General features: G+C 36.7%; 1 protein-coding gene across 1 annotated transcript; it reads left to right on the forward strand.

Annotated features, from left to right (window-relative positions):
* Positions 1-1,926: 1,926 nt before the first annotated feature.
* Positions 1,927-13,137, forward strand: LOC121733066 (4-hydroxyphenylpyruvate dioxygenase-like). The gene is made up of 9 exons (XM_042123164.1): positions 1,927-2,016; positions 2,783-2,872; positions 3,500-3,604; positions 4,119-4,334; positions 5,541-5,641; positions 7,134-7,238; positions 8,493-8,700; positions 11,665-11,904; positions 12,990-13,137. The coding sequence occupies exons 1-9, from the start codon at positions 2,014-2,016 to the stop codon at positions 13,062-13,064; spliced, it is 1,143 nt and encodes a 380-aa protein (XP_041979098.1). The 5' UTR covers positions 1,927-2,013; the 3' UTR covers positions 13,065-13,137.
* The last annotated feature ends 2,601 nt before the right edge of the window (positions 13,138-15,738 follow it).

Here is a 15,738-nt window from a genome sequence, read left to right on the forward strand (position 1 = left end):
AGTTGTGACGCCGCCACCCCGCTCTTGTGCTCTTGTCACAGTGTCACAACATGTTTGTCTCGTTTCTAGACTCACTCGGATTTGCATATTGTTTATACGCTGCGGAATTTTATTGACTTAAAGTAGTTATTATTTAACAGGGGCCTTATTATAGAAACTTATAGATACTTCAATTAGATAGGGTGTCTTAGCCCTTGGCTACCCTTAGCTACCGCTGGAACCTAAAATATAACTGAAAACAGTAAAATCCAAACCACAAAATAATATTAACTCAATTTTTTTTAAATCAAATAAGGGGGCAAACGAGCAAACGGGTCACCTGCTGGATAGCAACTTCCATCGCCCATGGGCACTCGCAGCATCAGAAGAGCTGCAGGTGCGTGGCCGGCCTTTTAAGAGGGAATAGGGTAATAGGGGATGTAGGGATGGGAAGGGAAGGGAAGGGAATAGGGGAGAATAGGGAAGGGAATTGGGCCTCCGGTAAACTCACTCATTCGGCGAAACACAACGCAAGCGCTGTTTCACGCCGGTTTTCTGTGAGAACGTGGTATTTCTCAGGTCGAGCCGGCCCATTCGTGCCGAAGCATGGCTCTCCCACGTATTTTAGGGTTAAAATGACAGATTTTCTTTGTCTTGATCTTGATCTGCCCCTGTATTTCTTCGTAGAAAGAATTCGTATCTGTGTGATAAATAATGTAAAGTATGAAATAAGTTTTACTTAGTTCATTATTATCATCCCGGGCTTATAACCTGAAACTGATAAGTAACCATTCTTTAAAGGAATCACAAACAAACAATTTTGAATTCCTCGTTGTTTTCCATATATTATGAATGCAGAAATCAGAATACTATGTATTTGAAAATAGTATTTGAGGATTCAACTCTGTACTTCATTTAATACCCAGCTGTACAAAACTTAAGAGATATGATATTCACTGTGATGACATAATATAGAAAATGCGCCATTTTCCTCAAAGTTTATTTTATAAGTACACGTAGTAGGCCGATCTCTGGGGGCTCGCCTGGAGACCGGTTGACCAAGGACCACGGATAATGTCCTAGGCTACGTACATATTGATATTTTGTTTTTATAGTAATAATGAACTAAGTCTAAATAACTAAACTAAATAATCGTTTAAAGTTAACTAGATTTTGAGATTTTCACGAGGAAATGTAATTTGTCGCACAGACCACACTCCTTGGCTTTCTATCAGTAAATCTGTCAGTGTGATCATGATAGTGATTTTAGCGTATGTGCACACAAAATGTGAAAATCTCAAAATCTAGTTAACTCTAAACGATTATTTAGTTTAGTTATTAAGACTTAGTTCATTATTACTATAAAAACAAAATATCAATATATACGTAGCCTTACGACCCTTACGACACTGTAATATACTCGTCTAATTTTAATACCGCAATTCCCTTTTTATTTTTTTCAAAGTATATTTAAGTTATAGGTACGTGGCCTACACTTTCCCCCCTTTTTGAACACAACAGCTAGATTGCTTAGAGTTTGGAGAGTGGACTGCTATAATAATTTAGGAGACTACGGCCCGTATAAATAGTCAGTACTCAAGATGCATCTCGGTCTCAAGACACGGTTCAGGCTCTGTGATTGGTTGGCTGTCAAAATTTGGACCAATCACAGAGCCGAACGGCGTCTTGAGACCGGGTCGCATCTTAGGTACTGACTATTTATACGGGCCTACGTCTTAGGTGTTCTAGGTACAGATACAGATGTACTATTGAGTATCTTTTGAAATACCTAAAAGTAGGAAGTATTAAAGTCAAAAACTATCCATGGTTGTGGTTCTGGAAAGCTCTACATTTACTAGCCACTATGGACACCGCCTTAGAAACTTGTTTTGAATCAAATACATTATAATACATATTATTAATTCCATATTCTGCCGAGAATATATAACTGTTGGGGACCCATTCGCGTAAACAGTTCCTTATTTGTCAATGAAAAGAAAAGGTTGGTTTAATTGAAGGATTTTCTCAAAGAAAATGGTGAGTTTATTTCAAAGTCCTAGTCCAAAAGAGTTAACGGTCGTAGATAATTAATATCTACTACAGAGAAAGTAAAATTATCTTTACTTAGAATGTGACCAAATATATCAGATTTTTTTTATCGCGATTAAAAAATTTTTAAACCTCCTCCACTTAGAATCTCCATTTTTGGAAGTTAGTTAAGGACGCTATCACATTTTTCACAAATATCAGCGATTTTCAAGTACCATTTTAAAGAATTAGGAGTCACACTGCGAGGATATTTTGGTTTCAAATAAAAGATAATATATTCATCTCCACGTCTTTACCATAAACATATTATAGCCGCATACAAAAATTTCACAACAAATACGTTTTAACCATCACAATAATCGCAAAAGATTAAAAAAAATGGGGTTTGATTAGGTACCATTATAGCTAAATACACTGAACTAAGGAAGATAAATGTACAAAAAAATTGTTGCTTATTTAGTCCCCTGTACGAATAGCTAAATATTTTGTATAAAAATAAATAACATTTCCATTTATAAGAAAAATAAGAAACGCTCTCAAATTTCTTCATACATTTTCGCCCTATCAAGAACGCGGCGAGCGTCCTAACCGCCACTGTACAAGGCGTGCTGATATTGAATGTTATTTTAATGTTCTTAACGTCGATATTCGTACTGACCTGCTAATTTTTGTCATAATATTTTGTGATAGCGTCCTTAAAATCAATGTTAAAATACCAAAAAAATCTGTATAACGTTTCTTTTCATTGTAACAGACGTCTTACACGGACAAGGGTATGAAACCTGAAAATGGGCGGTTCCTGGCGTTCGACCACGTTACCTTCTGGGTCTCCAACGCTAAACAGGTAAATAATAAATATTATATTATACGTCATAAACTTATGTTCTATAATCATCTAGAGAAAGGAATTCTAAATAATTATTTAGAATACCTACCTAGAAAATATGGTGTATTTAATATGATACTAAGTAATTTTGTGAGGTTTTTTGTGAAGAATTTTTGACAATGAAAAGAGTACCTATAGTAGATTACTTAAAATGTACCTGCATTAAGGTAAAGGCCATACTAAGCATTATTCTTAGTAATTACATACTGAGTTTTATGAGAGTTCTCTAGAGAATCTGTCATAAAACTCAGTATGATGCTATTAATAATATATACAGGGTGTAACAAAAATAAGTGATAATACTTTAGGGTGTATACGTGTTCCTTGTAGAGAGTTCACTGAGAAAGTAGCAGCGCTGAAAGACCAAACATTTTTTTCGCTTTTGTATGGGGAAACTCGTGACGCTGGAAATTTTTTTTTCGTCTTTCAGAGCTGCTACTTTCAGCGTTAACTCTCTACAAGGAACACGTACACACCCTAAAGTACTATCACTTATTTTTGTTACACACTGTATATGCTAGATGCATCAACATAAAATTTACATCGGACAGCCCCCTGAATTCTACATTTACCTTTTTCTTTTAGGCTGCCAGCTACTACGTGACGCGGTTTGGGTTCCAGCCACTCGCTTACCGGGGACTGGAGACAGGCTCGCGACAGACTGCCTCCTATGTCGTCAGAATGAACAAGGTGAGAAAAAAGACGGGTTGCACTCCGGGAGTGCCGGCAGAAGTGAAAACTTGATTATTAACGTTGTGCATTATTTTTAACCCATTTTTTATGAAAATCGTATTTTTTTATTAATCGAAACCCTTACAATTGATTAAATTTTTAACCCATTTTTTATGAAAATCAATTTTTAAAAAAATCGATTTTTTTATTAATCCAAACCCTTAGAATCGTGAAGAGGTAACAGACAGAAAGTGTCTGTCTGTCTGTTACCTCTTCACGCCTAAGCCGCTAACCGAATTTGCTCAAATTTGGTATGGGAATACGTTGAGTCCCGGGAAAGGACATAGGATACTTTTTATCCCGGAAAAATGTACGGCTACCGCGTGATAAACAAATTTTGGCGCAACGTAGTTACGGGCGTTATCTTATATAAATAGTAAATAGTAATATTATAACGACGCCAAAACTTAGCTCTAAATTTTCTTTACTTTAGGTATTATTTATTAAGTACCCGATTTTTATAATATTTCAGATAATATTCGTCTTCCAAGCACAATACGAGCCCGAAGAGACGACGTTCAACAAGGAGATTGCTATACACGGAGACTTCGTGAAGGATGTGGCGTTTGAGGTGGAAAACCTGGATTACATCGTCAGCTACGCTAAGAAGCAGGGAGCAGTGATCATCCAGGATATATGGGAGGAAAGAGACGAGTTTGGAGTGGTCAGAATGGCCAAGTTGAAGACGGTAAGAATCTCGAAAAACTTCTGCTGACTGCTTCTATAAAGTACTTGACGACGCCGAGGCAAAACGGAAAATAGATTTTGCCATTTATGTTGTTCTAACGTAGATATCGATTTCAAATCGATTTTAAATGAACGAGGGTCGAGGTTGAGACTATTTTTCCTGATTATTTTTCCGACCCAAATATCGACCAATAGAATTGCACCATTCGACGTCACGTGGTACAACCTACATGGTATTATACTGATAATTTTTTGAAAATTTTCTCTGGTAGTCGCTATATATAAAAGACAAACACGTCAAACTGACAGGTTGAATTCAATTGTGTCTCATGGTGCAATTATATTGGCCGACATTTGGGACGGAAAAATAATCCCCCGAATACCACACGAGCTTCAAAATTATCTGGCATTTCCCTCAAGGTTCCCTGCAAACAAATAAAGTCGTCAAGTTTTTCAGGAAAAATCACTCGCGCTTCGCGCTCGTGATTTTTTAACCTGATAAACTTGACTCCTTCATTTGTTTGCAACGAACCTATCGGGAAATATCCGATAATTTTGAAGCTCTTGTGGTATTATAAGTGAAAATGTTATTGAGAAACCATACATTTTGATGTACCATCGAGGAAGTTGATTCCTATGCAATTGACAGACCAACGTTATTTGGTCGAATATGTCAATTCAATGTTAATTGTGATCTGTCAGCTGGGTTTGACGTAACGCAACCAAACTACTTAGGTCCCCGATTTGCATAGGAATCAACTTCTCTGATAGTACAAACTATTCCTTTTCCAAGGCTCAAGTTCTAACACCTGAATCAGGCCAGATATTTTGGCGTGTACAGACCATAAAGTTAATATACATAGGGGAGTAGAGCAACAATCTCGAGCTGTCAAACGTAACCAAAATTGGGTTCATCTGTGTGTAAAAATATGTGTACGTATACACTTACACAAGTATGATTGAACGTGATTTCTATAAGATTAAATTGTCAACGTGCGGCACGTGCCGACTGGACGTCAAAAAAGAGTGCTGCTGTCATGTATCACACGTCTTTCTACCACGCAGTGTTACTGATAGTGACATCTCTCTTGCTCAGGCCTTTGTTTCTCTATTCCGCTAGGTATATTAACTTTATGGTACAGACAGATCACAGAGGACGGATCATTTAAGTTTATTTAATTTAAATAAATAAATTTTTGTTTTTCAGTACGGCGACAACACACATACTCTCATAGACCGGTCTAAGTACCGTGGGTCCTTCCTACCGGGGTACATGTCACTGAAGACTGATCCCATACACCAGTACCTGTGAGTATACTATGTAATGTAGTATGTAATATATGTATATCCAGGCGCGGTCCGAAGGGGGGGGGGGGGGGGGGTCACAGGGGACATGACCCCCCCAAAATCTAAGGTCAAATTAAAAAATCTCAAAATCTTGCCAAATAATAAAATAAAATTTCTAGCTATCCCCTGCGTCCGACCTTAGACAGCTGTAAACCCAGAATCGTCCGAGGGTGCAGATAAAATAAAAAGATTAGTGTAGTGACTAGTGAGTGACCCCCCTAAAATTTTAGGCTGCGACCGCGCCTGTGTACGTATATCATATAGTTAGAGCTGTAGTAATAAGGACTGAATATTATAGAGTATAATGAGGTTCAATTTAGAGTTTGAACCAGAGCTATAAAAAACATTTTATAAGCTTCTTAAATATTGCTTTTGTGACACTTCTACCTATATGCACTTATATGGTTAAGCATGATTAATATGAGAATGGTTTTCCAAATACCTATTTTTCTACGCTCGCCGCACTACACAACAGTCTTAAGAGGATACACCAGGGGCTAGAGAAATGAAAAAAAAGTACGTGTAATATCTACAGTGTGTACCAAAAATAAGTGTTAATACTTTAGGGTGTGTACATGTTCCTTGTAGAGAGTTTACTGTGAAAGTAGCAGCTCTGAAAGACGAAAATTTTTTTTCACTTTTGTATGGGCAAGGGCCCGAGCGTCACGAGTTTCCCCATACAAAAGTGAAAAAAAAAATTTAGTCTTTCAGCGCTGCTACTTTCACAGTGAACTCGTTCAACAGTGGGTGTGTACGTGTTCCTTGTAGAGAGTGATAATACTTTAGTATTATCACTCTCTACAAGTGTGATAATACTCACTTGTTTTTGTTACACCCTGTATAGCTGTCTCCCTTACCTCAAGCCTATACCGCAGAAAACGATAGAGACAACTGCAGAAAATCAACGATTCGTTGTCCCCTGATTCCTTCTCCAAAACTTAACCGATTTAAGTACTTTTTTCACTAAAGATTAAAGAAAGGCTTGAGCTGTGTTACTATGTTTTGCTTTTTTTGTATAATCTAGCCAAATCTGTTTTCTGGACGTTTGAATACAGCGGAAAATCTGGCCATTTTTTTTGGGTTTTTGAACGTTCATATCTTATTTAATAATTAGATTATGAAGAAAAGGAAAACATAGGGACATTGTATTAGTGGCCGTAGATATTCAGGAAAAAAATTATAACTTTACTAGCTTTATCCAGGGAGGAAACAGGGGACAGCGTTTGTATGGAAAAAAGGGCGGTGTGGACTCCTCTTAAGTGGTATACTTACCGTTTATTGTCTTCATTGTCTTCCTATGTTTAATGCATCACTTAAGGTATTATATTTTCTACTACAGTCAAAACCGTAAATCGAGGCAAACTAAAACGTATACGGTACTACGTCTTACGTTTTTCACTAGTATTTCGATTTTCGATACACATATCAATGAACTGAATATTATGTATTTCAGGCCGAAAGTGGAGATCAACTTCATAGACCACGTGGTGGGCAACATGCCTGACAACAAGATGGAGGAGGCGGCCTCGTGGTACGAGCGCTGTCTGCAGTTCCACAGGTGAGCATAAGTTGAGACTTGATCGCCACTTTGTTAAAGAAGCTTTTGAGTAAGTACTTATTCGTCGGTAGTTTAATATAAGTATATATGGCACCAAGACAAACCCTTGTCGGGTTTAGTGGTGCTGCCATGCTGTTTAAGTATATAATGTTTATGCATCTTAAGCTATTAATTAATAAATAAATATAAGGATTAAGTAAATAAATATTAGGACGTTACATGGTGATCTTATTATAAACGCATAGAGGTAGCTGGTAGACTTTAGATAAAGTGTCTAAACCTGGTCTAAACTTTAAAGTCTAAACACACCATGCCGAAGTTCCGTGGCGGAAGTTCGGCATGATTACGTCAGCAATGTCAAACGCATACAATATAACGCGACGGAATTTCGGCGTAGTATGTCATCGGTAATTTTTAAAATACATTGCAGGCGGAATCAAGCCGAACTTCTGCCGCGGAACTTCGGCATGGTGTGTTTAGACACGTCTTATTATTCACAAAACACACAAATAATCTACAACAAAAAAATACCAAGATATTTAAACTATAGGAGTCGAGACTCGAGCGTAGAGGCTGCGTCACTCTATAGCCGTCTTCAGAGTTCAGACGCAGCGAGCCAAAATAAAAAAAAAACAAAATCACAATAGGATTTCTCAACCTCCGCAGAATGAAAAACAGTATTTTTTTTGGCTAAAAAAGACGCGATTTCTTCTCAAACCAAAATCGTTACGGACACACGAGCAGTGCAGGCGTAACTGACAAAACGCCACGGGCCCCCGGGACCTGACCCAAAAAAGGCCGAAGAGGCTGTGAGGTCAGAAATTTTTATCCATTGTTTTATTATTAAATAACGTGACGATTTTTACTGATAAGGCTCACCAATTTGTCACGGGCCCCGGATGTAGCTATGCTACTGGACACGAGGTTACATAGGTATACAGCTTATATTGTGTTGAATCACAGAATATATATTAGTAGTACCAAGTTGAATGTAACTTTTTGTAACTGCGAAAAAAAATAATTATTACAATTTGTATGGCATCGAATTATTATAGATACAGTGTTAGCCGCTGGGGCACTATTTTTACCCCACACAAAATATTGTAGTTAACCACAGAGGCACAGACATAAATATCTATGTCTGTAAGTGTGTAGTTAACGATAACATCTGAGAAAATCCATCACGCGTTCCTGTGGCAACGGACCTACGTGCAAACGCACAAAATAATGAAGAATTTATTTATGTCTTCCCAGATTCTGGTCAGTGGACGACAAGCAGGTGTGTACGGAGTACTCTGCGCTCCGCTCCATCGTCATGGCCAACTGGGAGGAGACAGTCAAGATGCCCATCAACGAGCCAGCACCAGGGAAGAAGAAGAGCCAGGTCCAGGAGTACGTGGAATACCACGGCGGGGCGGGGGTGCAGCACATAGCGATTAATACCGAGGATATTATTACCACGGTAAGTGTCAAACATCAGTGTAAGAAGGAAGTTTTTTAGGGAGGCAGGTTCAAGGGAGGTTCAAGATCAATTTAAGAACATTGCCGGTTTTGAAATATTGAAACGAAGTTCCTTATCGCGTGTTACGAAAGGGGGCTAGACAGAAAAAATTAAGACGAAAAGTTGTAACGACACAAATTATAAGTGTTGTTACAACCGCATGGCTACTACGTGTACTATTCGGAGCGTGCGAAGTGGGTGGAGGGGATAAAGAAAGCGATTGCCGCGCTTGCCGTGGCAAAAATATGCAACCAAAGGGGCTCAGTTAGTAGTCAAACAAACTTGTCAATCTTGTTTTGAAATTTTTAGAAATTGGTCTTTATGGTTTTTGTATCGTAGACTGCAAAAATAACAGCAAAAATAAGTAGTCAGTATACAAATTTAATTTTTTTCCTAAACTTTTAAATTAAAAGAAATTAGATCAGATAGCTGCTGTAAAAATGAAAAAGTATGTGATTCGATATAACCTAAAATTGCATTAACAGTCAAGTCAATTTTATTTAAGTTGCATTTTATAAAGATATTAATTGAGTACCTAACTATCGTTTTACGGCCGTTCCCAATATTTGATCTATCTCTGGTTTTGCCCTACTAGAGATAGGAATAGCTCACATTAGACATTAGAGATGTCTCTAATGTCTAATGTGAGCTATTCCTATCTCTAGTAGGGCAAAACCAGAGATAGATCAAATATTGGGAACGGCCGTTAGTGTTGATGAATAATGGACCACCATGTTCTCAAAAACCCGACGACAAAAACTTGCAGTGATAGTTTCATAGAATACCTATTTTATTTAAATCCAAAGTATCAGTGTTTTAGTAAATTTATAGACTCCGATTTTCTTACAGAGTATTAATATTGTAAAAAATAAATAAAAACAAGATTTTTCAAAACATTACATTTATTTTTTTCAAGTATTGCTTGTATTTACCGACTGCCAAAAAGGAGGAGGTTATACGTACGGCTGTATGTATCTTTTTTTTTGTATGTTCAACGATAGCTCAGCCGTTTGTGATCCGATTTTCAAAATTCTCTTTGTGTTGTATAGGGTTTAACTCAAATTTGGTACCATGTTCACAAAAGTGGTGATCTGATGATGGGATCCTGGAGGAATCGAGGGGACTCCTTGAAATTTGTCTAGAAACATATAGTGATTTCAATTTTTTCTGAAGCATTCGAGGTAAATGCTACCAAAAAGTAAAATTTCGCACCAGGTTATACCCTGGATCCGAAGGTACCCAACAGAACTTTCGAATCCTTATAGATACAGGTTCGGGGATTTCGGCGTTGTTTAAACAACTGAAAGCATAAGCCAACACATCAATTTATTTGATCATCATCATCAAAATCATAATTATGCCATGGGTCATCACATTATGACCCAATTATTGATGCTTTTCGTGATATTTTGCATCGAAGCAAATGTTTTTGATGATTATTTCGCTGTTTGTGGACCGATTTTCAAAATTCTTGTGTTTTGTATAGGATATAATCTTAATTTTTGTATAATAATTACGAAAGCGGTGAGCTGATGATGGGATCTATGAGCAATCGAGGGAAATCCTTGAAAGTTATCAAAAGACTCATAGTGGTTAAAATGTTGTTTCTACTAACTTAAACATATGTTACGAATAAGAGAAAGTTCATACGAAGGTGTCTCTTGGTCCAAAGGCACTGAACAGAACTCCTGAATCTTTAAAGATAAAAGTTTTTAAATTGCAGCATCGCTTAGATAACTGCAAGCATTTACCACAATTTCGCTTACAGTAACATAATGTGAATAGTTAACATTCGTAGTGGTTATTTACGCATAAAGCCTTATCTTGTAGATAACTAAAAAGAGTGAAATTATTATTTTTAACAAAAATTAAAACCGACTTCCAAGGTAAAAACAATAATAATATGAACTAAAAAGTATTAAATAACTTTTACTGTATAATAGTGCCTTTTTCAGAATTCGTCTAAATCTCAACTATTTCTGTACATACTAGGTAGGTACAGTCTTCATTACTTTGAAGTCGGTACCAGTCCCAAAAGCTTCAGATATTCTGACATTGACTGAACTCACGATAAAATTAGCTGGTACAGACTTCAAAGTAATGAAGACTGTAGTATGTACAGAAATAGTTGAGATTTAGACGAATTCTGAAAAAGGCACTATTATAGAGTAAGAGTTATTTAATACTTTTTAGTTCATATTATTATTTTTTTACCTTGGAAGTCGGTTTTAATTTTTTGTTAAAAATAATAATTTTGTTACTGATTAAAGCAGCAATATGTTTGCACTTGCCACTCTGGTTTTTAAACGCAGCTGCATTGTACTCCAGCAACAACCGATCATTATTATCTATCTGTAAGAATGAATAAAAATGTTTAGACTACCTTTATCTAAATGCTTAGTTACGTTTTTGGTTGGTTCATTACTTACGTTTGAACTTGTTTTATAGAGTGCTAAAGTCACCGATGTTCAACGAATTATATTGGCTCGTATTAAATAACATTGCCATTAGTTCTTAGCTCTTCTACATCCCTTACATGTCCTGCTAACACCAATTTATTTCCTTTTACCATAGATTGGGCCTTGAAACTTATTGAGTGTTTTATACTTGCAAAACCAGTTTTTTATGATTATATTCATTTTCCAGCTAATAATGCTTTATAAGTGTATACAGGTTTTATTGTACATAAAAAACTAAAAAATAATAAACTGGAACTTCGTCCCATTCGTTGTCTCTTGACACCTCTCAAGTTTACGCTACACCAGTGGTAGTTGGTATTGGTACTCACTACTCAACCTTTTGTCTATACGGGCCACAAACACGTTTTGATCTTGGTGCTGCGGGCTGCAACCAAACATTTTAAGGGTTAAAAAATAACGTTCTTCAAAATAATCGATTTAAAAGCTAAGAATTTTTTTTTCCCAGATCGAGAACCTCCGAAGCCGCGGCGTGGAATTCCTCTCCATCCCGGCCAAATACTACACCATGATACGGGAACAGCTCAAACACAGCAAAGTCAAGGTCGCAGAGAGCATAGACACACTGGAGCGACTGAACATCCTCATAGACTACGACGACAACGGCTACCTGCTTCAAATATTCACAAAGAACACCCAGGACCGACCCACGTTGTTCCTAGAGGTGATACAGAGGAGGAATCATAATGTAAGTTTTGGTACTAATTTGTTGACTTTCGCTGGCCGAAATACGCAAACCGGGCAATCGCCCGGAGCGGCGAAATGGCTGGATCGGGCGCCGCCGTCAGTATTCTATTTCTGAATTCGTTTTCTGTATTTGGAAATTCAAATGTATGGAATCACAGAATAGGTACATTAGACGCACACATTCACTTTTTTGCACTGGACGAATTTGCAGAATTCGTCCAGTGCACAGTAGGTACGTCTCAACTTCTTAAGTGCAAACCGGCGCGTCCGTGCCTAAAGAAAAACGAAGGTGCGCGCTAACATCACGGAATTCCACATTAGGAAATCGAATACGGAAAACGTGTGTGCGGCCAGCCTAAAAGTCGCTTTTAGATTTACCTCCATACTCCTAAAATTGGCCCAGCAGTACTTTTTTTATGAAATAAGGGGGCAAACGAGCAAACGGGTCACCTGATGGAAAGCAACTTCCGTCGCCCATGGACACTCGCAGCATCAGAAGAGCTGCGGGCTGAGGGAATAGGGTAATAGGGGAGGGTAGGAAGGGAAGGGAATAGGGGAGGGTAGGGAAGGGAATAGGGTAGGGGATTGGGATTTGGGTCTCCGGTAAACTCACTCACTCGACGAAACACAGCGCAAGCGCTGTTTCACACCGGTTTTGTGTGAGCCCGTGGTATTTCTCCGGTCGAGTCAGCCCATTCGTGCCTAAGCATGGCTCTCCCACGTCTAGAACGTACATACGTACATGAAGAGGTGACAGACTAACACACACACTAAAAATTAAAATTATATAAAATTATAAATTATGTTGTCTCTCTGTCTATGGATTATGTACGTAGTCTGTCAAAAAAGTGAAGAACTTAAAACGTGGCAACATTGTAGTGTCATCCCTTTCAAATCAATCTAAGAAAAAAGGGATGACACTACGATGTTGCCACTTTTTAATTTCTTCACTTTTTGACAGACTATCTATTACATCCGTTTATCGCACGGGAACATACATTTTTCCGTAATAAAAGGCTATATGTATTTATGGCATAAGCATTAAGCAAGTATGATTTACCTACTTATTGCATTTTTTTCTTTTAGGGTTTCGGAGCTGGCAACTTCAAGACACTATTTGAATCGATAGAACTAGAACAGGAGAAGAGAGGAAACTTGTAGATAAAAAAGAAAACCTAAGAATAACGTTATTATTAAGGTTACTATATCTAGAAAAAGTAGGAATATTGTTTAAATATTATTTTAAATAAAAAATTAAAAATTCATTATGTGTTTTACTAAAACCTATTTCATAGAAGATGTCTCTTTTGTCCACGTAAAATTATGAAAATAGCCGAGTACAATATTATTGAAGATGTTAGTGGATGAAGCAGGTAAGTATAAAAAATTGCAATTTTTTCATAAATATAGGGTCGGGAAAAAATTTAAAATTAAAAAAGTGTAGTATGTAGTACAATTATTAGCCATTGAGAGAGAAGAGTAAAAACTAAAAAGCTGTGCAGACGACGGGGCGGAGCGGGCCGGTCAACTTCGCTGCGTACGCCCGTCGATGTCGGCTGCCCGCGCCGCGTACACAAAGCACACGCCGTCTGCGTTACTGCATGTAAACTGGTTTGTGTGATCCACGGCGAGCAGCCGCGGACATGCACCGTCAGTGCCCGCCGGGCAACTGCGGCGCGGTCTTTTTGCCCGCAGTGTGCGTTGGTAATATAGGATTCGTTTTGTGCTATCGTTCGCGGCGAAACTGACCGGCCCGCCCCGCCCCGCCCCTTCGTCTGCAAAGCGCCTAAGAGTTATGAAGGTAAAATACAAAACAAAGTTTACCATCAATTGTATACTTTATTGAAATCAATATATCGTGTCATGTAACATAAGATCTCGATTTTCAGCCATGAAGAGCATTTGACTGGTAAAACTGCAAAATAAATAATTAATGAAGATAAAAATATATAAATATACATTTCTCACATTGATTCGATGGCTGTTATCTAATTATTCAAGTTATTTTCGCCTTGAAAATGCATGTAAACAGCACCATAATTTAATCACAAAATAATATTACAATTTTACTAATATATACTAAATAAAATACCTCTATTAATTTATAATATAAGTAAGTATCATAAATACTAAAACAACGTTGTCATAATTCCCCTTCGTAATAATTTTTAAGAAAATTTTGATAATGATATCAAAACTTTTAATATTCATAGCCAAGTAATATTTTAAAAACGTCTAATTTTCACCGGTAATTTCAACATCGTTAATATTATGATAATTAATTTATAACCAATTTTACACGAAAGTAATACAAAATACTTTATTATTTCAAAACATCCCTGAATTAATTTATAGCTATACTTATTTACATTTTGAAGAAAAATTGTCTAATTTCCTGTTTATAGTTTAATTTTACCACATAAATGATATTGTTACCATTTATTTACATATGCTTCTACTGTTATTTCGAATACATAATTACACATCTTTACATGATAGTAGATTCAAACACTTAATTTAGAGTTGCTTACTTAATCTTATATATTTAAACGAGCAATTCTTGTATATATATATATTGTATATATATATATATATATATATATATATATATATATATATATATATATATATATATATATATATATATATATATATATATATATATATATATATATAATTGGAATCTCGGAATCGGCTCCAACGATTTTCATGAAATTTAGTATACAGGGGGTTTCGGGGGCGATAAATCGATCTAGCTAGGAATCATTTTTAGAAAATGTCATTTTATTCGTGTTTTATCGAATACCGAGCAAAGCTCGGTCAAATAGCTAGTTAGACTTTGTAAGTTGAAACTTTATCAATTTTAATGCAGTTTTCAGCAGAAGATGATGTGTATGTTTAGTAAAATTATCTCCAGTAAGTCATATAATATTATGAATTTCTTAGAAAATTCAAGCCTGCCTATTATAATTTGAATAAATAATAATAAATTATTACAACTCGAGACTGACGGCGACCGTTGTTTGTGCGATAGGATAGCGATGGACGTTGCCATGGTGACATACTTATTTAGACACTTTAATAAAATAATATGGGCGAAATACTTTATATGGCAAAAAAACGTTTGCCGGGACAGCTAGTCTTATACCGCATTTATACATTCGCACGAATAGCGAGGCGAATAACGAACACGAATGTGTAAACAGTGCGCTCTAAATATATATATTTACACACACGCACACACACACGGCGGGCACTGACAGTGCATGTCCGCGGCTGCCCACCCTGGATCACACAAACCAGTTTACATGCAGTAACGCAGACCGCGGCGTGTGTACACATAATACATATATTATTATATATACCATGTCAGAAACGATTGTTTTGTAAATAAAACTACTTTCACATATTTTAACGTTTATTTCATTTCACATACCAGATATCTTGTGTATCACATCACGATAAAATAAAAGTAGTTTAATTCACAAAGTGATCTCAATATTTGCGTGTATAATAAATTTCTAATAAACATTTATACTCCGATTTCTCATCACAGTCAGTAAAATGACAGCCAAAATCATTGTCTACCAACTTAAAAAAATAACTATAAAGTGCGTACGACTGTTATTTTACTGATTGAGAAGAAATCGGGACCAATTCTCGTAACAAAGGCAACAATTTACAATTTTTCAGCGTCATGACATTCTGTCTCTTTCTCACACGATTGTCACATTCTATGAGTGGGAAGGAGATAGCATGTTCTGTCGTTGATAAGCTACTGATTTTAGATATTGTAAGCCCTTTATTATTAAACAGATAAACATTGTTTGTCCTT

Source organism: Aricia agestis, chromosome 13 (assembly GCF_905147365.1).
Source record: "Aricia agestis chromosome 13, ilAriAges1.1, whole genome shotgun sequence".
Taxonomy (NCBI): domain Eukaryota; kingdom Metazoa; phylum Arthropoda; class Insecta; order Lepidoptera; family Lycaenidae; genus Aricia; species Aricia agestis.

What these genes read in the sequence shown, in the direction of transcription:
- LOC121733066 (XM_042123164.1), top strand. An exon ending in GAATGGCCAAGTTGAAGACG is followed by an intron (nt 4,335 to 5,540) that starts GTAAGAATCTCG and finishes TTTGTTTTTCAG; the next exon opens with TACGGCGACAACACACATAC. An exon ending in GATCCCATACACCAGTACCT is followed by an intron (nt 5,642 to 7,133) that starts GTGAGTATACTA and finishes TATGTATTTCAG; the next exon opens with GCCGAAAGTGGAGATCAACT.